General features: G+C 41.4%; 1 protein-coding gene across 4 annotated transcripts; it reads right to left on the reverse strand.

Annotated features, from left to right (window-relative positions):
* Window positions 1-507: 507 nt before the first annotated feature.
* LOC105479086 (hydroxyacid oxidase 2) lies at window positions 508-27891 on the reverse strand. 4 transcript variants are annotated; one of them, XM_071086946.1, is made up of 9 exons: window positions 27776-27861; window positions 16429-16562; window positions 15487-15625; window positions 13638-13789; window positions 11656-11933; window positions 9873-10082; window positions 2376-2534; window positions 1955-2024; window positions 508-854 (listed from the first exon to the last, which is right to left on the reverse strand). In XM_071086946.1, exons 3-9 carry the CDS (start codon window positions 15615-15617, stop codon window positions 799-801), a joined length of 1056 nt encoding a protein of 351 aa, XP_070943047.1. In that variant the 5' UTR covers window positions 15618-15625; window positions 16429-16562; window positions 27776-27861; the 3' UTR covers window positions 508-798. The 4 variants fall into 4 exon arrangements, with proteins under 4 accessions (XP_070943047.1, XP_011735185.2, XP_011735187.1 ...); XM_011736883.2 differs by lacking the exon at window positions 16429-16562 and having other exon boundaries at window positions 27776-27891; XM_011736885.3 differs by lacking the exons at window positions 16429-16562; window positions 27776-27861 and adding an exon at window positions 15982-16201.

Raw genomic sequence — 27891 nt, forward strand, 5'->3', positions numbered from 1 at the left:
ATATATATATATATACTCATTAAGTATATATATATATATATATATACTCATTAAGTATATATATATATACTCACTTAATGAGTATATATATATACACGCTCATTAAGTATGAGTATATATATATACATGCTCATTAAGTATGAGTATATATATATATACTCATTAAGTATGAGTGTTATGAACTTCAAATAAATCATCGTACTCAAACTTTTTCCCAACCTACTGACTGAGGGAGTATAATCCCCATTTTACAGACCAGGACTCAGAAACACAGAAAGATCAGAAAACTTGCCCAAGTCACATAGCTTGCGGTAGTCCTGACTGTCAAACCCGCATCTGTGTGGCTCCAAAGCCTATGTCCTTAACTATTTCCCTATTTCTTTAGATAGGAGTATGTTTTTGTTGGGAAAATGCCTTGTATATACAGCTCCTCTGTCCAGAGTACAAAGTTAAATAGTCATTTCATAGAGTTGTATAGAGTATGCAAAAAATATAACCCACTAGTGGTTCCAGTCATTAATGATCTGTCCTTTTGACATCTTTTACTTCAGAGGAAGATTTTAGGCAAGAAAGCAACATATAACAGTCAGTGATACAAAGAAGGGCATGGAACATTTGGGGAACACAGGGGTTTGGAGGGCCTGAAGCACAGGGGTGGAGGGATTGGAAATATGGGAAATATGGGGCATAAGCCTCCGGGCAGGATGGGGTCCAGGCAGGACAGCATCACACACCATGCTGTGAGTTTGTGATCCTCCTGTGGGCAACCTCAGCAGTCTGGTTATTGGCCCTTTTTTCTTACAGCCTGGAAAATTGGATCAAGTTTCGATTGATCTCAGCAACCGACCGGCAGCCTAAAAGAACAATGAGGTTACAAGCTCATTTCTCTCAAATACCAGCAATTCACCTCATCATGGGTAAGGGGTCATGAAGGGGAACAAGTCTGACTTGATCTTTGTGCTCACTCTTATAAATGGTTTACATACAGAATGAATAATGTAATTCTGTTTGCATTGGAAATTATTCTGTGAACCTGAGCCCATGTCATCTCTGAACACAGCTATGTCAAAATGTCAGGGTAAACATGTAAAAACCCTATTTTAGCATTTTCTAAATCAACTCTTGTGTGCAATAGATGTCTTTGATCTTTATCTTGGTTTTGATAAGGCTCAGGGATATAGGAAGTATCTGTTAGGGAGGACTATGACACACAGATAGCAAAAGAGATGGGGTGAGTATTCCACATAACAATTGCCGTCTAAAGGAAAGTTCTGTCAAAGGAAAAGACTCTTCTTTAGAAGAAGATATTAATTAATATGTAAAATTATGACTGTAGCTCAGATTGGCCATAAGGATTGAAGAGAGTAACTCCAGACAAGTAAAAGAAGGGAGAAAGAGAAGCTGGCATGATGTTATGGGGCTGGGGAGTTGTGGACTTGAGTAGGCAATGAGAAGTCCCTGGTGATAAGAAGGCTGAAAGAATTCAATAACAGACTGCATAATGTTTAACTGGGAGTTCTTTCCATATTTATGATGTATGCACCATAACTTTGGCAAAATGTATTATTCACAAAAATATACTAATGAGAGAGTCTTTTCCTAAAAATAGAAGCATAGAAAAGAGTTGAGTTTCATGCCTGGGTTGATTGGAGTGGACAGAAACAGCAGGCATGGGATATGTCAATGGTCCATAAATTGAATGAATTCAACAGAAGCAAGAATTCAGAGCCAGAGGTGACACTCCCCAGAACTGACAATGATCTTGAGGAGTGCTCTGGTCTCCACTGGGCAGAGAATACTGCTTAATCTTTGTCTTGAATGTTGCCTGCCTGTCCTATGTTTTGAACAGCTACCATGTCAGGAAAGGGTCAGCTAGAGGGAAGGACTGCTATTCCTATTCTTTCGCCATCCTGCTTTAAGTTCCAAATCAGAGAAAAAAATGTTTTTAACTTACCTGTAAGGGCCATGGAAGTGTGGAACTCATTTGTTAAAATGTTCAAAACTTCCTTAACACCATGTTCACCCTGCTCCCGAGGCAGACAGACAGAGACACAAAGAGACATAAAGGAACATTCTGACCATTCACTGAATATAAATTCTAGATGTAGTCAGAGCTATGATGGCAAAGATGGGAAATATCTGTGAAGTAAGAATTACCTCGGGAATAAAGGAAAGGACAGAGATAAAGATAGGGGATGAGAGCTATTGAATATTTTGCAATAGGCTTCAGAGGAAGCATGGAGATGCAGCTTAGGTGTAACTATCCTTTAGGAATCATTTTGAAAAGGGCTAAGCTTGGAAAATGAACCACAGGAAAGCACAGAAATGAATGAGAAGCTCTGTATCTTCTTGCTGGTTCGCTTTGCCACTCTCACCTTGTAGGCAAGACCCCATAAGATTGGTCTCCCAAGAAAAATGCACCTAGCCCCAAGGGCCAGAGCCTTCAGCACATCATTGCCAGTTCGGACCCCGCCATCAAGGTAGACTTCAATTTTCCCCTTTACAGCAGCCACCACTTCTGTCAAAGCATCAATCTGAAAAGGAGATACACATGGGCTGGAGGGCTTTCTATTTTGACTCTCAGACTTGATCTTCCTGGCATACGACCAGGCAAACCAAGCTGAGGAGATGCCCTTGACAATTTCTTCCCCTCCCATGCTTGAGGCTGCCGGTGCTGATCAACTGCAGCGGCAGTCACATTCCTGAGGCCCTCCTGCCTTGACTTTCTGCTTTGACTCCAGTCTAGCTTCTCTCTGACCCCCTTAACTTTCTTACAGATTGGAAGAACTGCTTGGTTGCACTTTCCATCCCAAAAGGGGCATTTTCCATTTATAATGTTCACTTTAACCTTCTTCTTTTCAAACAACATTTTGACTTTTGATTTTCTTCTACTCTCTCTGTTTCTAGGGTGGCAAAAATAGAAAGTCTCTCCACTGTGAAGGCACTAAGTCTTCTTGGCAAGACAAGTGTACTCGGCCATGGCCTGCATGTCTGGATTGCAGCTTGACTTGGGAAACTGGGCTGCACACTATTTCTCATGCACCACTTGGCCAACTTGTCCCTGACTCCCTCATGGCGTATCTGAGAAAATGAGATAGGACTAAAGTACAACATGGTAAAACTAAATTTTGAGATTTTGATAGACACAATAAAAACATCTTATCACCTTGGCCTGATTTTTCTAAGGAGCTTTGTCTCTTATGTCGCCTCTTTAATTCCAGGGAACAGGCCAATAGGCCTTGACCACACAAGGTGCCCCAGGCCAATCTTTGCTTCTAGGCACCTACAAGTCTGTAAAGAGGAGTGACAGCAGGCCCCTTATGGATCAAGGGGGAAGATCCTTGGGGAGGGAGTTCTGGAACTCCCTTGGGGTTCTAGCTATGCTTCTCTGAGAGATAGCCTGAGAAGAGGAGTCAAAACTTGGCCCTATGAGGCCATCTGCTGCCAAAGGAATCCATCAGCATTCTATCTGAATGGGATCCTTTGGCCAAGACTGAACAGTATAAGAAACTAGTGAGGAAATAATTTTCTACTTTAATTTATAGGTGAGGGGATGGAATTGAATATGTTTGGAACTTACATGTAATAACTAGAGAGAATTCACATTCTAATAAGAGGCATTTTTTTTTCCTAGGAAATGAATATCAGTATTTGCATTTAATAAACATTTACCGGCCAGGCGCGGTGGCTCAAGCCTGTAATCCCAGCACTTTGGGAGGCCGAGGCGGGCGGATCACAAGGTCAGGAGATCGAGACCACAGTGAAACCCCGTCTCTACTAAAAATACAAAAAATTAGCCGGGCGCGGTGGCGGGCGCCTGTAGTCCTAGCTACTCAGGAGGCTGAGGCAAGAGAATGGCGTGAACCCAGGAGGCGGAGCTTGCAGTGAGCCGAGATCGCGCCACTGCACTCCAGCCTGGGCAACAGCGTGAGACTCCGTCTCAAAAAAAAAAAAATAAAAATAAATAAATAAATAAATAAACATTTACCTTCTCAGAAAAATGGATTTTTCTCTCTGCAGAAGAGATTTACGCCAAGCTAGAGGGTACTATTAAAGCAACTTTCTTGAGATGTTTTTTGACTGGCGCCTGTCTATGTACGTATGACTATAACATACATCAGTGTTTTTATTGAAATATATACAGTGAGGCATGAAAACCAGGATGCACCCAAGTAAAGCATATTCCATCCCCAAAATATAAGCTGTATAAGGAATTAATATCTATAGGGACTATATGAATACTTCTGGTTTAAAAACTCATCTGATCTATAGACATTGTGAAAATTGTGTTTGAGGCATACTTTCAAAAGGATTACATTGGAAATGAAATAACTGATTCTGTTTATCCATTTCAAAGTTAAGGAAAGGTTCTTAAGACAGAACTGATTCTTTTCTTTGCATGTTAAGTCCAAAACAAGTTGTGGAGGTTTTAGGAACTGAATATAGCCTAACAGTGCCAGGATCACTTTAAGTTCTCAGGCAGTGGAGGTATATATGGCTGTATAGATCTAAAAGATTTTATTATTATTATTATTATTGTTATACTTTAAGTTCTAGGGTACATGTGCATAACGTGCAGGTTTGTTACATATGTATACTTGTGCCATGTTGGCGTGCTGCACCCATCAACTCGTCAGCACCCATCAACTCGTCATTTACATCAGATATAATTCCCAGTGCAATCCCTCCCCCCTCCCCCTTCCCCCCTCCCCATGATAGGCCCCGGTGTATGATGTTTCCCTTCCTGAGTCCAAGTGATCTCATTGTTCAGTTCCCACCTATGAGTGAGAACATGCGGTGTTTGGTTTTCTGTTCTTGCGATAGTTTGCTGAGAATGATGGTTTCCAGCTGCATCCATGTCCCTACAAAGGACACAAACTCATCCTTTTTTATGGCTGCATAGTATTCCATGGTGTATATGTGCCACATTTTCTTAATCCAGTCTGTCACTGATGGACATTTGGGTTGATTCCAAGTCTTTGCTATTGTGAATAGTGCCGCAATAAACATACGTGTGCATGTGTCTTTATAGCAGCATGATTTATAATCCTTTGGGTATATACCCAGTAATGGGATGGCTGGGTCATATGGTACTTCTAGTTCTAGATCCTTGAGGAATTGCCATACTGTTTTCCATAATGGTTGAACTAGTTTACAATCCCACCAACAGTGTAAAAATGTTCCTATTTCTCCACATCGTTTCCAGCACCTGTTGTTTCCTGACTTTTTAATGATTGCCATTCTAACTGGTGTGAGATGGTATCTCATTGTAGTTTTGATTTGCATTTCATAAGAGGCATTTTTATAGTCCCAGCATGGTATTATTTGGAATATTTTTATACCGTTGTGAAAGAGGTGGAACTTCTATGAGGAACTTCGAGATCATCTGATTTCGAACTATAGTATCTGAGTTTTTGGCACCCCCTTAGATTCTGTGCCTGAGGTCAGTGTCCCACTCCCTGCAGTATGTTGCCAGTGCTATAAAAGGTGAGGATTTTGAGAAAAGTTCCCACCTCTATGAGGTTTCATATCTAACATTGTCCTTGTACTTCCTCCTGGGACCAGGGGAAAGGATAAGTCAGCTGTTATCCCCAGAAGACTCTAATGAATGTCCTGTTCTGTTCTATTAAAAATTAACTCTAAAGCCTCACTGCACCCTAAGGTGAAATTCACTCCCTGTTTTATTTCACAATTATTATCAACTCCACTGCATAGTATGGCTCACTAGAAGAGTTTGTACAAACATGTTTTTCTTTCACGACATCATACAAATATTCCAGTTGGGCACAGTGGTCCATGCCTATAATCCCAGCACTTTGAGAGGTGGAGGCAGGTGAACCACCTGAGGTTAGGAGTTCGAGACCTGCCTGGCCAACATGGTGAAACCCCATCTCAACTAAAAATACAAATAGCCAGGCGTGGTGGCCAGTGCCTGTAATCCCAGCTACTTGAGAGGCTGAGGCAGGAGAATTGCTTGAACCTAGGAGGCGGAGGTTGTAGTGAGCTGAGACTGCACCATTGCCCTCCAGCGTGGGTGACAGGAGCGAACTCCAACTCAAAAAAAGAAAAGAAAAGAAAAGAAAAGAAAAAAATCCAAATAATACCATGCTGGGACTATAAAAATGTCTTTTATTTGGACATGAATTATCTCTCGTTACTAATAGTCACCAAAACTGATGGTACTGGCATAAAAATAGGCACATAGACCAATGGAACAGAAGAGAGAACCCAGAAATAAACCCAAATACTTACAGCCAACTGATCTTTGGTGAAGCAAACAAAAACATAATGTGGGGAAAAGATACTATATTTAACAAATGGTGCTGGGATAATTGGCTAGCCACATGTAGGAGAACGAGAATGAAACTGAATCATTGTGTCTCACCTTATACAAAAATCAACTCAAGATGGATCAAGGACTTAATTCTAAGATCTGAAACTATAAAAATTCTAGAATATAACAGGAAAAACCCTTCTGGATACTGGCTTAGGAAAGGATTTTATGACCAAGAACCCAAAAGTAAGTACTATAAAAACAAATAAAGAGCAGGCATTTAATTAAACTAAGGAGCTTTTGTACGGCAAAGGAACAGTCTGCAGAGTAAACAGACAACCCACAGAGTGGAAGAAAACCTTCACAATCTATGTATCTGACAAAAGTCTAACATGGAGAATCTATGAGGAACTCAAGAAAAAAAAAACTCATCAAAAAGTGAGCTAAGGACATGAACAGATAATTCTCAAAAGAAAATACACAAATAGCCAACAAACATATGAAAAAGTGCTCAACATCACTAATGATTAGGGAAATGCAAATCAAAATTACAATGCAATACCTCCTTACTCCTAGAAGAATGGCCATAATCAAAAAATCAAAAATAATAGATGTTCATGTGGATGCAGTGAACAGGGAACACTTCTACACTGCCGGTGGGAATGTAAGCTAGTACAACTACTATGGAAAACACTGTGGAGATTCCTTATAGAACTAAAAGTAGAACTACCATTTGATCCAGCAATCCCATTACTGGCTATCTACCCTGAGGAAAAGAAGTCATTATATGAAAAATATACTTGCATACCTGTTTATAGCAGTAGAATTAACAATTGCAAAAATGTAGAACCAACCCAAATGCCCATCAATCAATGAGTGGATAAAGAAACTGTGGTATAGGCTGGGTGTGGTGGCTCATGGCTGTAATTCTAGCACTTTGGGAGGCTGAGGCAGGTGGATCACAAGGTCGGGAGATCAAGACCATCCTGGCTAACACAGTGAAACCCCGTCTCTACTAAAAATACAAAAAAAAAAAAAAAAAATTAGCCGGGCGTGGTGGCGGGTGCCTGTAGTCCCAGCTACTCAGGAGGCTGCGGCAGGAGAATGGCGTGAACCTGGGAGGCGGAGTTTCCAGTGAGCTGAGATTGTGCCACTACACTCCAGCCTGGGAGACAGAGTGAGATTCCATATGAAAAAAAAAAAAAAAAAAGGAAAGGAAAGAAAAGAAACTGTGGTGTGTGTATAGATAGATAGATAGATAGATAGATAGATAGATAGATAGATAGACAGATAATGAAATACTACTCAGCCATTATAAGAAGGAGTGAATTAATGGCATTTGCAGCAACCTGGATGAGGCTGGAGATTGTTATTCTAAGTGAAGTAACTCAGGAAAGGAAAACCAAACATCACATGTTCTCACTCATATGTGGGAGCTAAGCTATGAGGATGCAAAGGCGTAAGAGTGACACAATGTAGTTTGGGGACTAAGGGAGAAAGGGTGTGAAGGGGGTGAGGAATAAAAGACTACAAATAGGGTGCAGTGTATACTGCTCAGGTGATGGTTGCACCAAAATCTCACAAATCACCACTAAAGAACTTACTCATGTAACAGACACCACCTGTTCCTTAATAACCTATGGAAATAAACTTAAAAAAACTCAGATAAATGATATTTGAATACAATGTTTTAAAAAACCAAATGGCAAACTCTGACCTGTGAGCTGGAAGTTTGTTTTTATAAATAAATAGATCTCAGGCCAGGATTAAGGTGAGGTGAGTGAGGTAGGGTTACGCAAGTGCAGAGTCAGGCGTCACCTGAAGCAAAACCCTCACTAGGCTCACAATGATATTGGTGCTGTCTCTGAGTGACGTTGGGTTTGGATGTGAAGCCAAATGGCTTGGGAGAATAACAAGTTGATCGGCACAATAAGATAGGAGAAATTCTCTTCTCCCTGGCCCCTGCCTTAGCCAATACTCATTCTCTAGTGGGGAAGCACAATGGGAGAATTAGTCTCCCTCTTTCTCTACTCATTACTCAGTTCTTCCAAAGGAACAAGACCAGCTAAGTTGATTAATGAGAGCTTGACACCTATGGTATGATGTATTTTATTAGTTTTCTTTCAAAAGCCTATATTCTAATGTTTGCTGCTTGTTGGTGATGGGCTCTTCATTGTCTTCTGTTCCTATTTAGGCATAGTTGGGATGACTCAGGGCATGCCATACTCTTTTGCTTTCTCTGTTTTGCTAAATACTGGATGGCTTGTAGGCATCCTGGCAGGGGTTGGGTGAGAGAGCTCACTGTGTGCTCTGCCCAACCACTTTCTCCTAAGGTTGCAGGTCAACAGGTGGGATGGAAAGTAGGAGGCCCGACCGCTTCAGTTCAACTCTTACCAGAGAGCCACAGTGAAGAGTGGCTCCCACTCTCCATGTGGGCTTGCCATTCCTCTGCCTCTACCAGTTAGAGCTGGTGCAGAGGAGGAGGTGAGTGGCTGGCTCTTAGGCTTCCCAGCATCATGTGTCTTGGAATGTACCAACCAGCTAGTGCAAATTTCTAATTCAATTTTATCTTAAAGAAGTACTTGAGAATGTGCTATGGATTCAATCACTGATGTGTTGTTTAAAATAGGGAAAGATTAGAGGCAATACAGATGTTCTCCAATGGATGTCGGTTATATAGTTGTCTGTTCATACTACATACCAGTAAAAATAAGAGGATCATATATACTGAAACAAAAAGTTGCTCTTAATATAATGCTAAGTAAAAGAAAAATATAACAAAATAGTATTTATACTTTTCTTAAGCACAAAAAGTTGTATTTGCATTAAGAAGATGTTAACAATGACCAAAATATTGATGTTAGTGAAAGTGATAAAATTAGTGTTAATTTTTATCTTTTGCTTATGCATATTTTCTAATGTATCTGCAGTGAACATGTTTTATTTATGTAAGTGTCAATGAAACTGAAGAAGAAAAAAATCTCATTTCTCTTTCTTAAAACAAGTCAAGCAGCAACAGAACATTTGAAAAAAATATAACTCAATGAAAACAAATCAACAACAAATTCCCACGTAAAGATTCTTTCCCTGCCTTCCTTTCCCTCTCTTTCTTGCCCTCAAACTTCATCTATAATGGACATAAGTTTATGAGTTAAGCAAAAAAATTATGGACTTTTTTAGATTTTAGCAAAAGACTCATTAGGGTGTTTTTAGAGTTTTGCCATGAAAGGTGTTTACTTTAGAACATCTGTCTAATGAAATTCCATATTAACTATTTATTATCTATGTGAACTAAAGACAAGTTACTTAACATCACTAAACTACAGAATCCCCATTGGCAAAACAGGGATAATACCCATCTTGCAGCATTGGCATGAGACTTAGAGATGCTATATGTAAAGGTTGAAAAAACAGCCTAGCACACAGTAGGCTACTAATAATAATTAACAGTCCTTAAAATTCACAGCTACATACCAACACATGTGGTATGGAGGAGTGAAATATGCTCAGATTGCACAGAGTCCCTTGATGTGGACACACTCACACATACACACACAGCACTCACAAACACATCCCTCTTGGAAGTAATCCTACTTACTGAAGCGAGAACCTCATCAAGCTGCCTCCCACCATGGTTGGAAACAATGATGCCCTGGACATTGTGCTTCACAGCTAACTCTGCATCCTCTTTTGTCAGAATCCCTTTAAGGATGATGGGCAATCGAGTTATGCTCTGAAACCAGGAGAGATCATTCCAGCAGAGAGAAGTGCTGATAGGAGTCATCTGGAAATAAGGTATTGAATTTCCCTATAGGAAATAAAAAGGGAACTTAGTGCTGAACTCTCACAAGGCTACTTGATGCATTCCAAAGATGAGACACATTTGGAGAGCTGCCATTTATAAACTGGAAGGAGGAAGAACAGGTCTGGGCATGGTGGCTCTTGCCTGTAATCCTAGCACTTTGTGGGGCTGAGGTGGAAGGATCTCTCTTGAGCCCAGGAGTTTGAGACCAGCATGGGCAACACAGAGAGAGCCTGCTTCTGCTCCTCTAAAAAAAATAAATAGTGGTGCACATCTGTAGTCCCAGCTACTCGGGAGGCTAAAGTGGGAGGATCACTTGGGCTCAGGAGGTCTAGACTGCAGTGAGTCGTGATGGCGCCACCACATACTAGCCTGGCTGATAGAGTGAGACCTTGTCTCAAAAACAAACAAACAGACAAACAAACAAACAACAAAGAAACAAAAAGAAACAGGAGCAACAAAACCCAACAATATTTCTAGCTCCTTTTTCTAACAAAATTAGTATAAAAGAATTTCTACTTTAATTGCTTATCATTGACCATGAATCATATTGCTGCTCAATAATTGTGCTAGGATCTGGTGACACAAAGACAAATAAGGCAAAATTTCTACTTTAAAAAAATTCAGAGTTTAGTATATGAGATGGATAAGCAAAAGCATTTATAGGTCAATGTGATATGTTATGGTTGAGACATACCCAGGATAAGAACTAAGCAATACCAAATCAGTTATTACCCAATATTTACTCTTGGCTCACCATGTACATCAAATATTTATAAATCTCGTGCTTCTGGAATTTGAATAAGGATTTTGGAGCACCTCAAGGCCAATCTGTGATTAATGAGAACCGTTGAGTTAGTTGGCTGGATGTCACAGCTGCCCACTGGGTGAAAAGGCTGGCTTTAGTATCTCTACTATAGCCAGGGATTCCCACTTTATCATGGCTGTCTCTCTCTGAGGTACTCCTTGCCATTTAATTGCAGGATTTTAATGGGGAAGGTGTCCTTTGTAGTCACCTGGTTCAGAGATTACAAACAAATGTGCTATAACATCCTGGTGCTCCACAAATGAGTTCTATGTGTGCAGAGATATTGATTCCTCAGTTTCAAGGCAGTAGGGTAGAACCTGGCCTGTCTAGACTGTCTGGCCAGTCACCTTGGCCATGAACATCCCCTTTGGAGAGTCAGTTTGTCTATGTATGCCAACCAAAATTAGCATTTTCTGAGTGTGTCATAAAGTAGAAAATGTTGGATGAACTTTTTTAGTTTACTCTCCTGTTCACGTGAAAATCTTTTCTGTGGCTTTCCTATTTCTCAGCATCCAGCTCTGGTCAGAACACTTCTGGTGACAGGTTGGGCAGCTCCAAGGGTGAGAACATTTGGTCTTACATTCTGCTTGTCTGGAAACTCTAAGGAGCAGGAACCATATCTGCTTTTTCGAACTGCTGTATCCCCAGTGTCTGGCACAGAGCAGGCATTCGATAAAAGGTTGTGGAAAGAAAGAATGGAGGAAAGGGGAAAAGAGGGAAGGAAATTTGCCTCCTGTAATGCTTGTCCATTGAATTTGGTATCTTTCCTACCTTTTTAGGTGACTGAAGATCTGTTAGTGTTAAGTTCCTCCTCAATTGGTTTCGAATGTCATGTCGCCTATTGCCACATACAGGTGTATCCAAAGTAATTACCAAAGCTTTGAAACCTAGGGATTCTACCCTCTGGATCAACTGTTTGTTCAGCTGCAGGTCTGGATGCACATAGAGTTGGAACCATCGGAGGCCTTCGGGAGCTGCGATAACAATGTCTTCAAGGCTACAGCTGGCAAATGTGCTGGTGATGTAGCAGATACCAGCTGCTTGGGCAGCTGCAAAGCAAAGGACATGACTCAGGCTGGAGGACGGAGGCCTCTGGACTAGGCTAAAAAGCCTTGGGAGTCTGTGTAGCCTCTGGCCATCTTGCCCCATGAATGCAGATAAAACTTAATTTCATTCTGCTTCCTTATAAGAAAGGGATGGAAGGCAATTTGATGAGACTGAGAGACCTAAAGCTGTTTGGGTTCTCCTCTGTATAACCTGTCTTACAAACCCTCTACTCGCTAACAAAATATTTCCAGCTAAAGATGTCATGCAATCTCCAGAATCATGTTGGTTGTGTTATAGCCTTCAGACAGGAAACTGGGCTTCTTATGAACTCCTTAATGAAGCAGAAGAGAATTAGAGAGGACAGAGGATGAGGGAATGTAGTCCCAGTGGAGAATCCTGAACTTCATGGTGGAAAAAGCATAACATATGAAATTAGAAGAATGTTAGTTCTACTCCTTCTTTGCTGGGTGGCCTTGAGTCTCTCATTTTCTTTATCTGTAAAATGGGGAAAATAATACATCTCTTTAGGGTTGTTGGGAGACTGAATAAGATACTAGCTATGGGAGCATTCTTTACATTGCAAAGTGGCGTACTGCATAGATACCAGTGCTAATGAAGTTGATGGTGATGACATTCATACTGCTGCTGTTGACTGGCAGATTTCCCATTTCCTACTCTATTCATTTCAGTGAAATCTCCAACAGGTTAACATCACTGTCCCACTATAACTCATGGGCAGAGAATTTAGGCTAGTCAAAAATGAACACTTTCAATTTTTCATGTCAACAGGAGATACCCCATTCTTTCATCCTACCCCCAAACAACACATTCAACCATGACGACTTAGTAAACTAGTCATATTCATATAGGATATTAATGTTTCAACCTAGCTAGACCTGGTCCCTAAACCCCATCAAGATGGATGTCACATTCAGCTCTAGAATCCTTGAATCTATAGCTTCCTGTATCATGGAGTCAAAGGAAAAGACCTCAGGGAAGCCCTGAGCAATTCACAAAAAGAGATGTGACTTAGAGTGAAGATTATGAAGGAGTCCCAAGAGCATTTTCAGCCCCATCTCTCCTTTTCTATTTATTATTATTATTATTATTGGTGGTGGTGGTGATGGTGGTGGTGGTGGAGGATGTGGGATGAGAATCAGGTTGACTGGGAAGGAGATGTAACCCAACAAGAAAATCTTTGTCAAACAAGATGACAAGGTCAATTGAAGAGAGGGAAAATGGAATATTTGGGCAACAGCAGGTTCCAGGGCCTTATGTTAGGACCTAATGTCATGATTCTCTCCTCATCCTAAATTCAGAGACTGCCATTCAGCCCTAGTCCTGGCCCATCAGGGGCCAAAGAGAGCCCTAGCCTTGGGGCTGCATCAAGCATCCCTTTCCCTGCAGATGGTGTGAGCCTGAAGGGCCAGCATCCCTCTTCTGAGGGATGACTTGGTTGGCTTTTAGCACCTTCTTATTCATCTTAACCCCCGTTGCACTCTAACTATTCTCTATTATGGAAAATGAATGTTTTCTCAATCTTAGGTTACACAGACATAGCTTTAAGCATTCCCTTTCCTGCTTTCCTTAGTGTTAACCAGATTGTGTTCCTAAAGCCCTTCTAGAGAGAATCTTGGAGCACTCTGCCACTGCTCTGAGGGACCCCTCCTCTGGGAAGGGAACCTCAAGGTGGGGACGGTTCATACCTCTTGCTGTGCTCATTTCCCCATCAGGCCAGACAAGGCAGTGGAACCCTGTGGGTGCGATGCAAATAGGGGCACTGATCTCCTCCCCTTGGATTGTGGTTCTGGTGTCCACCTCAGACACATCTCTCAGGTACCGGGGACGGAGGCGAATTCTGTGCCAGACAACAAAGAGATCTTCTGTTGGTGCGATGATTCTGCAGCAGGGAGGTGCTGCCTGGGGTGGATCCCCCTGATTCCTGATACAAGTCTAAACCAGACTGGGTCCTGTGGAACCTTGGTGGGTTCAGTTGGCTGGGAGCTGAGTAACCTGTGTTGATCCAGAAAAAGGCTCATCTCCAGAAAGCCATTCCCAACACCTCATTTCCCATTACCCAACCTTCTCTGAACCACTCTGTGCACACCAAGTCCACACTATACACTATACCTGCTTTGCTCTGTCAGAGGTCTGTGTCTTTGAGCCATGCCTCCCTGACTACACTGCAGCACTTGGATGGTTTGGTTCATCACAACAAAGACTAAAAGGAAAAGAATAGGCAGGAAGAAGTTCCAGGCTCTTTTCCTCTCAGGTTAGGAACAAGTCTCCAGAAAGTAAGAAAAGGCCACTGAATGAGAACAAATCCCAGGGAGTGATTGAGGTTTTTGTGATAAAGCTAGTTAGTTTGAAGATGTGACTTAAACACTGCTTTAGGAGAAAGTAGGAGAATTTACAAATAATAAATATGCAAAACACACATTTTAGATAAATGTTTACTTAGCCTCAGGAGTCTAAAGTTTTCATTGTTTACACAGTATCAGTATTTCTGCACACGAACTTAGAAAAATTTTCTGAAAATTCTAATTGTGCAAATTTGAGTAAGATAACCTCAGTCACTTCATCTGAAATAGGAATAATAATCCAAATTTCCTAATAGTTTTGTGAAGACAGACTGAAATAAACGATGTAAGGTGCTTAGTATAGTGCTAAGTATGAAAATACAAAACATAGGGCTCCCTTTTATACCATTTTTCAGTTTTCTCCTGACCTCTCTATCACAGGAATCAGCAAGCTTTTTCTATAAAGGGCCAGAGAGTAAATATTTTAGGCTTTGTGGACCATGTGGTCTTTGTCACAAGTATTCAGCCCTGCTGTTGAAGTGCAAAAGCAGCCATAAACAATAGTAAATGGCTGAGCATCGAGGTGTTAAAATAAAACTTTATTTATGGGCACCAAAATTTGAATTTCATATAATTTTTAAGTATTACAAATTATTCTTCTTTTGACTCACCACCCTGCAGTCATTCAAAAATGAAAAACGATCGTTAGCTCATGGACCATACAAAAATAAGTGGCGGGTCAGCCTCTGCCTGCGGACTGATGTTGGTTGACCGATGCTCCATCTCCTACTTTTTCAGACCAACTCTTCTCCGCTGACTCAATCTCTTATCTCTAAGGCTCCTTGGATCTCCGTATTTTCTCCAAACCTGAGTGTTCTCTCCTGTCTTCCATTTTCTTCTCCAAGCCAGAGTTTAGGAACTCAGGAGATCTAGGCCGCCCAACAGGCCCATCCTCCCTGACCAGGGAACTGGTCATTCTGAGACTCTTGTTCTATCTTGTCAGGTTGCAGAGTTGCTGAGATGAAGGAGAATGACTTCCTTATGCTAGTTATAAGAGAAATTCTCTCTTTTTCCATCTTCCCATAACCCTCCCTCCCCTGCCCCCAACAAACAAAAACAACAAAAAAATCATCCACCTTATTAGGTCTTGAGTGGTCTGTGTTTTCTGGAGGCAGAAACCAGGACTACTACTGTCCAAGGAGCTCTCCACCAGTGCACCTTAACCTAACAATAGACAGGCTGCAGAAGACCAAACCTTTTAAATGCTGCAATGTTGTCATCCCGCGTGACACTGTCATCAGCTCCACCTTCAATAAAATCCCGAGTTGACTTAGACAGATGCTCTCGCGCGTGGGCCTGAAAGTCTGTCAGACACACCAAGGACATTTCTGGACCTTCCAAGGAGAAAACAAAACCAAACCCAACCCAGTGAGAACACTTCAGATGCAGAAAAGAAAATGAAGGGGAAGCTGCAGTATGAAATTGTTTGGATTCAACATTAGTCTCCCTGTATTCTTTATCTTAACGGAGTTATTGCCAAAGCCAATGATCCCTAAACCAGAAGGCAGAGAGTAATGGTCCACCCCTCCATTCTCCCATTCCCATTCCCAAATCCTGATTGTTTGGCCTTCTGAGTATTTCTCATATTTTATCCTCCACTCTACACACACCACCTTAGACCTAGTTCAGGCCCCACCACCTCTTAAAACCTCATTACAAATTTTTTTTTGTAATTTTTTTTTTATCTTGCCTTCACATTCACTCCCCATCTTGTCTTCCATCAGCTGCCTGGGATCTTCCTAAAGTTCAAGGTTGATCATGCCTGCCTCTTGCTTTTCAGTGTACCCACATCATGGCATTCCCAGCTTTCTAGGCCCTGGCTCTTCACTGCCTCACCAGCTTCATTCCTTGGTGAATGTATGCTACCATCTGAGAGTTCCCAGGAACCTCAGTGTTTGAATTGCTGGGGCTGTGGATTACAGAGAGCGGAAAGAACAAAAGAAAGTTTACTTTGTAATTCTTGGCTGGGTCGCTGAACATGTTGCTTAATATTAGCAGGAGGCTTAAGGGTCACCATCTACCTCTTTGCTATTTTTGCTAATTTGGGGACCTGAGAAACAATGTGTGTTGCCTCCATTTATTCCCATCTTCAATTTGAGCCCTATAAACCCAGAGCTTGGTACTTTTGATACAATACCTCTGAAAGAGAAAAGAGGACAAGCCTTGGGGGTAATCAATAAATCTCTCCAGTAGAAACAGGGCAGTAGGAACAGCAGCAGCAGCGGAGATGCTGAAGACACTAGCTGCTTTCAGTTACAGCATGTAGAGCTCCTGCATGAGAGGATTCCAGAAGGAAAAAGAGAGAAACGTGAAGTTCTAAGCTCCAGCCAACTCCCAGGCAGTTGGCAGCCGTGTGAAAATTAACCAAAGGTTGTGGGTAGAAACTGAATGGCTTTTAAGTCATTATCTAAAGGAAGAGAATAGTTCCCAGTAACTAGGGCTTCAACTAGGAATGGGTTAGTTCCTCTAATGGACAAAGGGGACAGAGAGGCCAGATGGGATGTGAGGTGCTGGGAATCTTGGCTGGAGCAGGGATGGGGCAGAACTTGCTTGAGGATACCTCAAGTCAAGCCAGAATCTGGTCAAGCCAGATTCTGTTGAAGTCAAACAGAGAAGTAGCCCTTAGCACTTACTTAAAGGTCTAAGCAGGAAGAAATTATATGACAGACAGGAAACGGAGCCCCCAGGAAGTGCACTGGGCTCTAGATGGAAGCTATGAGGAGTAATTTGGAGCCCAGTCATAGCACTTTTTATAGAAGAAGTACTCTTCCAGTGAGTGAGGAGAGAACATTGAGGTATGGAGTTGAGTATGACAAAGTACTACAACCATATCTAATTTAGCTCATTCTTACTCCACCCTTCAAGGGGTTAATAAACCTTAGTCAAATGAATTAATCATTGCAAGTAACCAATTATATCACAATTGCTTATTTATATCTCTGTGTGCATGAAATAATTAACATACTAGGCCTGGGAATGTTATTCTTTCAGAGGTCTGCTTGCAAGATTGGACCTTGATTGGTGTCTGGGAACTTGGACTTCAACAGGGTTCCCAGTGTTCCCTGATAAGAGTACCTCCCCATGTGTAAACTGTTTGTATAAACAATGTGGTTTATGATGAACATTTGCTTCTCCTCTTGGTATGGGCTAGGCAGAGGGTGACCACATGATTAGCCCCCAACGTGAAACTCTGGGCATTGAATCGCTACTGACCTGCTCAGGTAGGTAACATTTTACATGTGTCATCACATGTAATTCCCCCATGCTGGGGGAATTAACTGCATCCTGCATGAGTCCACTGGCAGAGGACTCGTGGAAGCTTATACCTGGTTTCCTCCAGATTTTGCTGCAAGAGCCATTTTTCCCTTTGCTAATTTTGCTTTCAGTAATAAAGCATAGCCTCAACTATTTGTTCTTCCTAATGAAGAACTGAACCTGGGATCCCCAACACACTTTGTATTCCCAGGCATTAGGATAGTACATGGCACTGAGTTGCTGCTTACAGTGTTCCTTACTTGAATTTAACATTCCCCTGCCTGTCATTTATCTTCATCATTGGATGAGAATTCTCCACCAGGTTTCAACTCCTGATATCTCAATAAATCCACATATCCTATACATTACACACTCATAGAAATGCTGTTCTACACAATTCTAGCATAAAGATTGTGTCTAATCCAGATGAAATATGCTCACAATTATGGCAGAGTCATATGCCTAGAATAGTGTCAATTATGTGATTTGAAACCTGCTTGGACACAAAGAATCAACCCTAGCATCTTATATATAACAAACACTATTTTTTCTCATTTCTATACCTCTTCTAATTTTTCCTTAGACTCTTTTCTATCTACAGCTTTTTCTTAATGTCCCTGTGAAGAAGACAGAGAAGGTATTAGTGGACTGTGAATTTTTGAGTTTTGCATTTAAAGAGACTGAGGCCTCAGAAATAAAATAACTTGTGAAAGATCTGTGATATGGTTTATCTGTTTCCCCACCCAAATCTCTTCTGAACTGTAGCTCCCATAATCCCCACATGTCATGGGAGGAGCCTGGTGGGAGGTAATTTAATCATGGGAGTGGGTTTCCCAGTGCTGTTCTTGTGAGAGTGAATGAGTCTCATGAGATCTGACAGGTTTATTTATTTATTTACTTATTATTTATTTTGGGACGGAGTCTCACTCTGTCACCCAGACTGGAGTGCAGTTTGTTCTAGACTCATGTGTTCTGGTAGCTTCTAAAGATAGACATTCTCTATTTTCAATTTCATGTAAAGAACAAAATAGTTGGTTCTCATAAATTGCTTGTTATGTTTAAGAGCATTTTGTAGGTTTAAAAATACAATTATGCATTTTTTTCTTTTTATAATGTATGTAAAGCTTAGTATGGTCTCGGCTCACTGTAATTTCTGTCTCCCCAATTCAAACAATTCTTCTGCCTCAGCCTCCCGAGTAGCTGGGATTATAGGCATGTACCACCACATCCAGCTCATTTTTGTATTTTTAGTAGAAACAGGGTTTCATCATGTTGGCCAAGCCGGTCTCAAACTCCTGACCTCGGGTGATCCACCCACCTTGGCCTCCCAAAGTGCTGGGATTACAGCCATGAGCCACCATGCCTGGCGGATCTGATGGTTTTATAAAGGGCAGTTCCCTGCATGTGCTTTCTTACCTGCTGCCACTTAAAACATGTCTTTGCTCCTCCTTCACCTTCCACCATAATTGTGAGGCCTCCCCAACCACGTGGAACTGGGAGTCCATTAAACCTGTTTTTCTTTATAAATTATCCAGTCTCAAGTATTTCTTTTACAGTATGAAAATGGACTAATACAGTAAATTGGTACCTGGTAGTGGGACGCTGCTATAAAGATACCCGAAAATGTGGAAGTGACTTTGGAACTGAATAATAGGCAGAGGTTGGAACAGTTTGGAGGGCTTAGAAGAAGATAGGAAGATGTGGGAAGGTTTGGAACTTCCTAGATACTTCTTGAATGGCTTTGACTAAAATTTTGATAGTAATATGGACAATGAAGTCCAGGCTGAGGTGGTCTCAAATGGAGATGGGGAACTTGTTGACAACTAGAATGATGGTGACTCTTGCTATGTTTTAGCAAAGAGACTGGCAGTATTCTGCCCCTTCTCTAGAGATCTGTGGAACTTTGAGCTTGAGAAAGATGATTTAGGGTATCTGGCAGAAGAAATTTCTAAGCAGCAAAGCATTCAAGAGGTGACTTGGAGGCTGTTAAAAGCATTCAGTTTTATGTATTCACAAATATATGGTTTAGAATTGGAACTTATTTTTAAAAGGGGAACAGAGCATAATAAAAGTCTGGAAAATTTGCAACCTGATGATTTGATGATAGAAAAGAAAAACCAACTTTCTGAGGAGAAATTCAAGCCGGCTGCAGAAATGTGCATACGTAATGAGGAATCAAATATTAATTGCCAAGACAATGGGGAAAATGTCTCCAGGGCACATCAGACATCTTCACTGCAGACCCTCCCATCATAAGACTGGAGGCCTAGGATGCAAGGCACTAGAGCCTTGCTGCTTTGTGCAGTCTCAGGACTGGGTGCCGTGTTCCAGCGGTGGCTAAAACCAAAAGTACAGCTCAGATTGTAGTTTCAGAGGGTGCAAGCCCCAAAGCTTGGCAGCTTCCACATGGTGTTGGGCCTGTGGATGTGCAGAAGACAAGAACTGAGATTTGTGAAGCTTTCCTAGGTTTCAGAGGATGTATAGAAGCACTTAGATGTCTAGGCAGAAATCTGCTTAAAGCAGAGCCCTCATGGAGAACCTCTGCTAGGGCAGTGCAGGAGGAAAATGTAGGGTTGGAGACTTCATACAGAATCCCCATTGGGGCACTGCCTAGTGGGAGCTCTGAGAAGAGGGCCATTATCCTCCAGACTCCAGAATTGTAGATACACTGACAACTTGCACTGTGTACCTGGAAAAGCCATAGACACTCAACACTAGCCTGTGAAAGCAGCCAGAAGAGAGGCTGTACCCTGAAAAGTCACAGAGGCAGAGCTGCCCAAGACCATGGGAACCCACCTCTTGCATCAGTGTGACCTGGATGTGAGACATAGAGTCAAAGAGATCATTTTGGAGCTTTAAGATTTGACTGTCCTGCTGGATTTTAGGCTTGCATGGGGCCGCAGCACCTTCAATTTGTCTAATTTCTCCCATTTGGAATGGCTGTATTTACCCAATGCCTATACCCCCATTGTATCCAGGAAGTAACTAACTTGCTTTTGACTTTACAGGCTCATAGGTAAAAGGGACTTGCCTTGTCTCAGATAAGGCTTTGGACTGTGAATTTTTGAGTTAATGCTGAAATTAGTTATGACTTTGAGGGACTGTTGGGAAGGCATGATTCGTTTTGAAATGTGAGGACATGAGATTTGGGAGAGACCAGGAGTGGAATGATATGGTTTGGCTGTGTCCCCAGCAAAACCTCATCTTGAATTTTAGCTCCCATAATCCACACGTGTCATGGGAGAGGCCCAGTGGGAGGTAATTGAATCATGGGGGGTGGGTTTCACCATGCTGTTCTCATGATAGTAAATAAGTCTCATGAGATCCGATGGTCTAATAAAGGGCAGTTCCCTTGCACATGCTCTCTTGCCTGCCACCACGTAAGACATGCCTTTGCTCCTCCTTTGCCTTCTGCCATAATTGTGAGGCCCCTTCAGTTATGTGGAACTAAGACTCCATTAAACCTTTTTTTAATTTATAAATTACCCAGTCTCAGGTATTTCTTCATAGCAGTATGAAAATGAACTAATACAATCAGGTAGTAAGTTATGAGAGATGGTTCTGAAGTCGTGTGTCCTGGTAGCTTCTAAAGGTAGACTTTCTCTATTTTCAATTTCAGGTAAAGAACAAAGTAGTTGGTTCTCATAAATGACTTGTTACATTGAACTTGAGAGAATTTTGTAGGTTGAAAAATACAATTATACATTTTTTAATATAATATACGTAAATCTCTATTATTTTTATTAGAGGTTTAATATAAGGTTTATAATTAAAGAAAAGGATAACTTCATTGTTCAAAGCTTTTCCTAAATTTGGAAATGAAGAAATTAGCATAATATATTTGTATATATTTAATTCAATTTGATCCCTACCAGTCTTGAAGCTACCAGGAATTAAAGGGAAGATTCAAGTTATCTAATGGTTTTCTTGTAGTCCCTTTTTATTTTGTCCTCTTGTATTCCCATTTTATTTTGTCTCCATTTCAATGTTGTTTTCTTTTTTCCTTTTTTATTCCTACTGCCCAAGAAGAAGAGACACAGGAGAAAAGAATAAAACTGCAAACTGACCAATTGCCAGCTATTGTTCTAGAAACTTTAGCTCCTTTTAGCTCCTTGAACCTCTTTAGGCTTTTTGTCTGATAATGAAAACAGTGAGGTACAATTAGCAGACCAGTGACAAGAAGGAGGAAATCTAAGGGCAAGGACATTCAGGAGTACCTGTTGCTAACAATCTGAAGTTCAAACTGTCCTGACTGAGGGAAGGAGGAAGGAAGTAGAGAAGCTGGCAGGCTTTTCAAGGAAGACTTGGCTTTCTTCAATATTGCAATCTGATTTAACACCAGACAGATAACAAGTTGTCTTCCTTTGAAGATTCTGTATGATTCATATGATTCATGTTGGTGTTGCTTTAGGAACTCAGGGTTATCACAGCTTATATTTTTATGGAACCCCCCTACACAGTCTGTGGGAAATCTCAGTGTGAAAATTGCAGGGTAGGCTGTGGAGATACAATGGGGGAGAAAAGTCAGCCTCTGATGACTCACTTTAAGGTACACTTGCTTGGTGCTATAGGATGGTGTCCTTCTAGAACCTCTGGCCTAATTCTTTAGGAACTTATGCCAAGTTTCCCAATGGAATGTCAGATAATATCAAGGCTACATTTTACGGGCCTAGTTTGAGAGATTAGACTGTTCAAAGTTGGCTGAAAATGCTTTCATCAGTCTTGCCCTCAAGGATGGTGGATACAAAGGGTATAGCCATTACCATAGCATTGTCAACAACAGCATTCTCAGGGGAGAGGCTGAAGCTAGAGGAGACCCTGAGAATGAAGAGGTGACGGGAGAGGAGAAGGGTGGCAGAGCTGATGGAGACTAGGAGAGCCATGTGCAGATGGCAGTGTTGGGTTCAGGGAAGACATGAATCAATGGCATTGGAAAATGCTCCTGTGACTGAGGCGATGAGCCCCAAGCATGGGGAGGAGAGGGAAGGAAGAAGAATTTGGATACCCAGGAACAGCAGGTCAGCCCTCAGTGTATAAAGGGAACCAAGTGTTTCTAGCATTGCAGTGACCTGAGGAATCAAGGGTGGCATTTGTATGGGAGTGAGGGGAAAAGGAGCCAGTCCAGTTAAGATGTGGCAAGGATTAATTCCTGGTGGCTGTCAGCCCAGAATCAGTTCTAGCTTCTTCCCTGAGCTCTCATACATTGTGAATCAAGGATGCAGGAGCCTTCTGAAACATAATGGCCCTTTTTTTTTTGTTTTATTCTGATTTGTATAATAATAATGTCTCCTCCTTAGACTGCCACTCCTCGCCCATTCTCATTAGCCTTTTTTCCTTTCTACTAATGAAAATTCCCTTCTTGACCTGTAAGCGTGTTCTACCATGAGGAGTATGATGCTTGAGTTCTTCAGAACAGCTTCTTTAGTCATGATAGGAGAGTGACTCATATCTTTGCTTTACTCTAGGAGCTTTGTGTGTCATGGATTGAAAGAGTTTTTGAGGTTTGCGGTGGTGGGCACGTTTATGTTAAGGACATGCTCACTCTGAAGCTATAGTGACCTAATTAGGCAATTACCTACCACTGTCCTGCCTCCCACACATCCTGCCTATTGAGGACTGGAAGACTATGAGAACAGTCTTGCTTGATGGAGCCAAGGGGGACCCTAGAGAGACAGAGAGATGTGCACAAGTTTGGTAGCACAGTTAATAAATGAACTCAGGTCTTCTGTCTCCACATTTAGGGTTCTTTCTGAAATACAATATGACTCTTGCAATTGCTTGTGGATAGCCTGGGAAAACCTAGAATTAGCTTCTCCTTACTTGAGAATTAGCTTCTCAGCACAGACCTAAGATTTCTAGAGACTCAACTCATCTACACTAGATTTTATCATTCCACCTTCACCTCTACTCCTTCTGACCCTGCTTAGTCACACCAGCAAAAGGAGCTCCACTTGAAGTTGGAGGTATAGAATAAACTTTTGCTTCATCCAGTCAGTGGAGCTGTGCGTGTGGCAGCCTGAGAGGCAGGCTGCTTCAAGGGAGATCGTTACTAACACTTATGTGTTATTTGAACAGTGGCAGGCTACATGTCTTCTCTCCAAGTCTCAGTTTCCTCATTTGAGAAAATACACATTTTTGTATATTTCAGCTTAATCCATGATAGATTTGAAGCCACCTGAAATTAAAAGCTGAGCTGAGGTCCTTCAAGTACTCATATTCTGTGCTTTCTTGGCCCATAAATACAAGGAGCTATTTAGATGAGTTCATATGAACATTCTAATTCAACATTTACTTCATGGCAATAAAGTATAGAACAGGGAACCAGCACAATATTTAGACATATTTGCCAACACCAAACAGCTGGATGCTCAAGCCTGCCTTTGCTCCTCCTCCCAGCCTGGAGGGCTTGCTTTTCATGAACTTTTCTGGTCCCATGGCACCACCTTATGGCTTCAGCGAATAACTACTTGACCAATCTTGTCACCATTCCCTTTTACAAGCGGATATGATCTGTCACGCCACCTGTTTTTCCTACTGTCAGACCAGGTAATTGAAATCCATTTTACTACATAGATGTGCCTCTTCCTCCTTTCTCAATTTCTCCAAACTATTGAGTGCCTTCTCAGAGAAATCTTTCTCACCCCTTCTTCTCTTTTCCTAATCTCTCCCATCTCCTTTCCTTTTTCATTTGCAAACCAAAAATAATTGTGCTATGTAGTCCCTTGTGTCAAGAAGAACAAAGTGAAACAATTTTGAAGGCGCATTAGACCTAGCAAAGAACTTCAAAAACCTTTGAAAGTACTCTCAGACATCTTAACATTTCTTACTGACATTTCCACTCCATTCTCTCTTCCTCTAATTAAGCCTGCTTTTCTTCATCAGCTGCATATACAAGAAAAATTTTTAAATGATTTAATACACAATTTTCTTAGTTTTCAGTTTTGGTTAATGACGAGCAATACAATAACATTGTTTCACGTTAATTTGCATTGCAAATATGCCAGATCTTCTGCTATTTTGCGAATCAAGTGGGTATTTCAGTCACCTGGGAATCCAACCGCTATTTTAATAGCATTCTTTCTATGGGAAAATCTGTTCTGAGTTTCAAACAAATGCCCTCCAAGTAGAGTTTTGGAACTCAGCCATGTTGTAAACTGTGTGCTGCCCATAGGGTGTTGAAAATAGTTTAGGGCATACTGGGAGACATTGATCCAAATGTTTATATGGTGTTTTGAAAGATTGAGGATTTTCTTATTATTTCAAATAGTGGAATAATTTGATTATGCAAAGAACCTTGGAGACAGCATGATGGCTCCTTAATATGAATAATAATAATGATGACAATAATATTGCAACCATGTATCAAGTGCTTCATGTTGTGCCATGCACTGTGTAAATTGCGTTACATGCATGACTGTTTTAATCCTTGTTGAAATGTTCAACACAAATATTATCATCCCCATTTCACGGGTGAGAAACTTGAAGTTCAGGAGGTTAAAATACTTTGTTCAATATTACATAACTAGTAATGGGTCATGATTCCAGTGGCCTGGCTCTGAAGCACCATAGAAAGAAGAAAATGGGCACAGCCAAGTGTGGTTTATGGAACGACAGAGTTGGCACAGACCTTAGAGGATTAAAATGTCATGGACATATGCAACTTTGCTTTCTTCCCTCAAAAAAAATCATAACTCAAATAGAAAAAATCTTCATTATTCAGCCAATCACTAAAAAATAACCTCTTATGTTTAAATCTGTCTTAACAGTCTACAGAGCACTCTTCTATATGCTATTCCATTTGGTGCTTACGACAATCCAGCGGGCAATCAGAGACTGTATGTATGAGCCCCATGTTATAGATGAAAACACTAAAGCTCGTAGAATCCATGTGAGTTATCCAAGCTCATGCAACAGAAATGGCAAAGCCTGATCTGGAATCTTTCTGACTTGTTTCCAATGTCTTTGAACTAGTATAGAGTGTTAGTGGTATGGAGGAGACATTTAAGTCTCTGTTCTGAATGGTCAGAGAGCTGCATAAAGTGAGCTTGGTCAATTCCCACAAAATCCAGACCATTGGGAAAGGAGTTCTATGTGATACTGTGAGATCACTGTCCCTGCCTTTTTATCTGCTCAACAAGGATAGAATGTGCAAAACAGACATCAGCATCCACACAAAGCTCCAAAACAGGCTCTGCCCTCCACTCTGTCCACTAGTGACTTCAGGTCTTACAGGTGTACCTGTATCTCACAGTGGCAATCACTGGGTGGTAGCAGGAGGAGAGGAGAAAGGCCAGAGCAGTTGGGGATGGAAGAGCCCAGCTATGAAGTGCAGTTTTTTCTCTCTTTGCCTTCCTCCTGGCATCTCTGTCTATGGCAACTACCCAGATTGTGTTTCTGAAGGCCATTGCTGTCCACCAATCGACTGTGCCCAAGGAACTATGCCTGAGGGAGTCAGTGGAGTAGAGAAGATAGAGTATATCATAACCTTTGGCACTTGGCAAACATAGGCTGAAATCTCAGCTCTACTACTTGCTCACCATGGTTCCGTGCAAAATTTATTTGTTAAAGGAGAATATTAACATCCATCCCATAGGGCTACCATGAGGACTAAGCACTATGGCCCCTTTGAAATTTCTAAAACAGTGCCTTGTATAGACTAGATTGTCAATAAAGGCAGCTCCATGTTCATTATTCCTCCTGTTGATGACATGTATGATTTCATCTGAGGCTCTGGAAGTGGAAAGCTGCTTCAGGATTTGAGTATTTCTGTCATAGTATAATTTAAACCCTATGTCAGATTTACTCATTAGTTTATCCAAGAAGGTTTGTTGACACACACTCTCAGCCAGGATAGCAGAGGCATATACTGCTCCCCATGTGCTTAACATTTCCCTGCTGCTTAAATACAGGCACGGCTCTGTGACTAGTTCTTCTGGCCAGTGGGCTGGGAGTGGGAATAGCAGGTGTTAATTCTAGGCCAAGGATTGAAGAGCTGGCATGTGACCATCCAGCTTTGTTTCCTCCTCTACAGTGATCCTCCATCCTCAAGAAGACAGCTGCAAGAGAAAGGCCACTTGGATTCCCAAAACGCCATTCAGAAAAAAGTAGCCCTGGAGATCAGTTGATATTGTACGAGGGAGGAATATATATTTATGTGTTACCTCACTAAGTTGTCAAGGTTTATTCTTTACTATAACATAGCTTAATCTAACATAATATATCAAGGTATTATGCTAAACACTACAGATATGGGGGGAAAAGCCTTTATCACATAAGTTTCTGCTCTCAAGAAGCTTACAGTCGAAGAAGACAGACTTGAATAGCTCGTCATTTGATAACTGATACGATGTAGAGTATAACAGAAGTCCCTTTGGTGCGGGAGTTACCTGGAAATTTGGCAATATTCCCATTACCTCTCAAATGATATGCCACAAATGATGTTCCACTCAATCTATTCTAGACAAGCTCCAATTCTCATCTATCTTTAAATTAGGATATTACTATCTGTCTCATAGTGATCTTGTGAGAATTGAAGGATCTTGCAAAATGCAGAATATAGTGGTAGTTAAGAATAAAAGTCTGGGGATTTTGCTTCCTACTAATGAACTCTCTATTCTGTTCCATTGATCTATTATCTATCTTTGTACCAGTACCTCCCTATCTTCATTAGTGTTCTTGGTAGTTCTCTCCAGGTTGATCTGTAGATTCAATTTAACACAATCGGAGGCGCTTCATTAGAGGGACTTTGTAACCTATTTGTTCCAAATAAGCTTATTGCTCAAAGGAACTACATTGTTTGAGACACAGTGACTTCTTTGTTTTTTTAGGAGTCACTGTTTTCTTTTGCTTGTGGCGAGGAAGCAGTGGTCAAAATACTAAATATATCCCTGAAGGCAATCGCCATACCTTTTAGGTTTTCAGAAGGCTGCCAAGTGAAAACATTTTAACCCATTTTTCCGCCTACAGACACCCACAGATATTCCTCCATACAATTCTTAGACTCAACTTCCTAGACTTAAGCTTCTCTGTCTGTATCCTCTTTGAAACCAAATCTTCCTTTGCCCATGCCCCCTGAGTTCCCTAACACCTGTCTCCCTAGGACTGTCTTTGCCAAGGTCCCTGCCTTGCAAACTCACACTTGGCTTCTACGATATCTCCCATTCCCATCCCACCTGGCACTTCATCTCCTTTCTCAGTTCCAAGCACACAGAACACACTCAATGACAAACCTGATTCTAACATCTTCCAGTCCTCAGGGAAAGCAGTGTTTAGACACAGTCACTCAAAGCCTGGCTCACTGCCGGAGGTGTTAGGAAACACACATCACTACCCACAGTTCATGCTA

The sequence above is a fragment of the Macaca nemestrina genome, chromosome 1 (genome assembly GCF_043159975.1).
Source record: "Macaca nemestrina isolate mMacNem1 chromosome 1, mMacNem.hap1, whole genome shotgun sequence".
NCBI lineage: Eukaryota > Metazoa > Chordata > Mammalia > Primates > Cercopithecidae > Macaca > Macaca nemestrina.

Bases quoted from the DNA above. Each gene is read 5' to 3' on its own strand.
- LOC105479086 (XM_011736885.3), bottom strand. From the start codon at position 16,012: ATGGAAGACAAGATGGGGAGTGAATGTGAAG. The intron at 15,626-15,981 runs GCAAGATAAAAA...TCTCCTTGGAAG, and splicing joins GATGGGGAGTGAATGTGAAG to GTCCAGAAATGTCCTTGGTG. The intron at 10,083-11,655 runs GTAGGAAAGATA...TATTTCCTATAG, and splicing joins ATCTTCAGTCACCTAAAAAG to GGAAATTCAATACCTTATTT.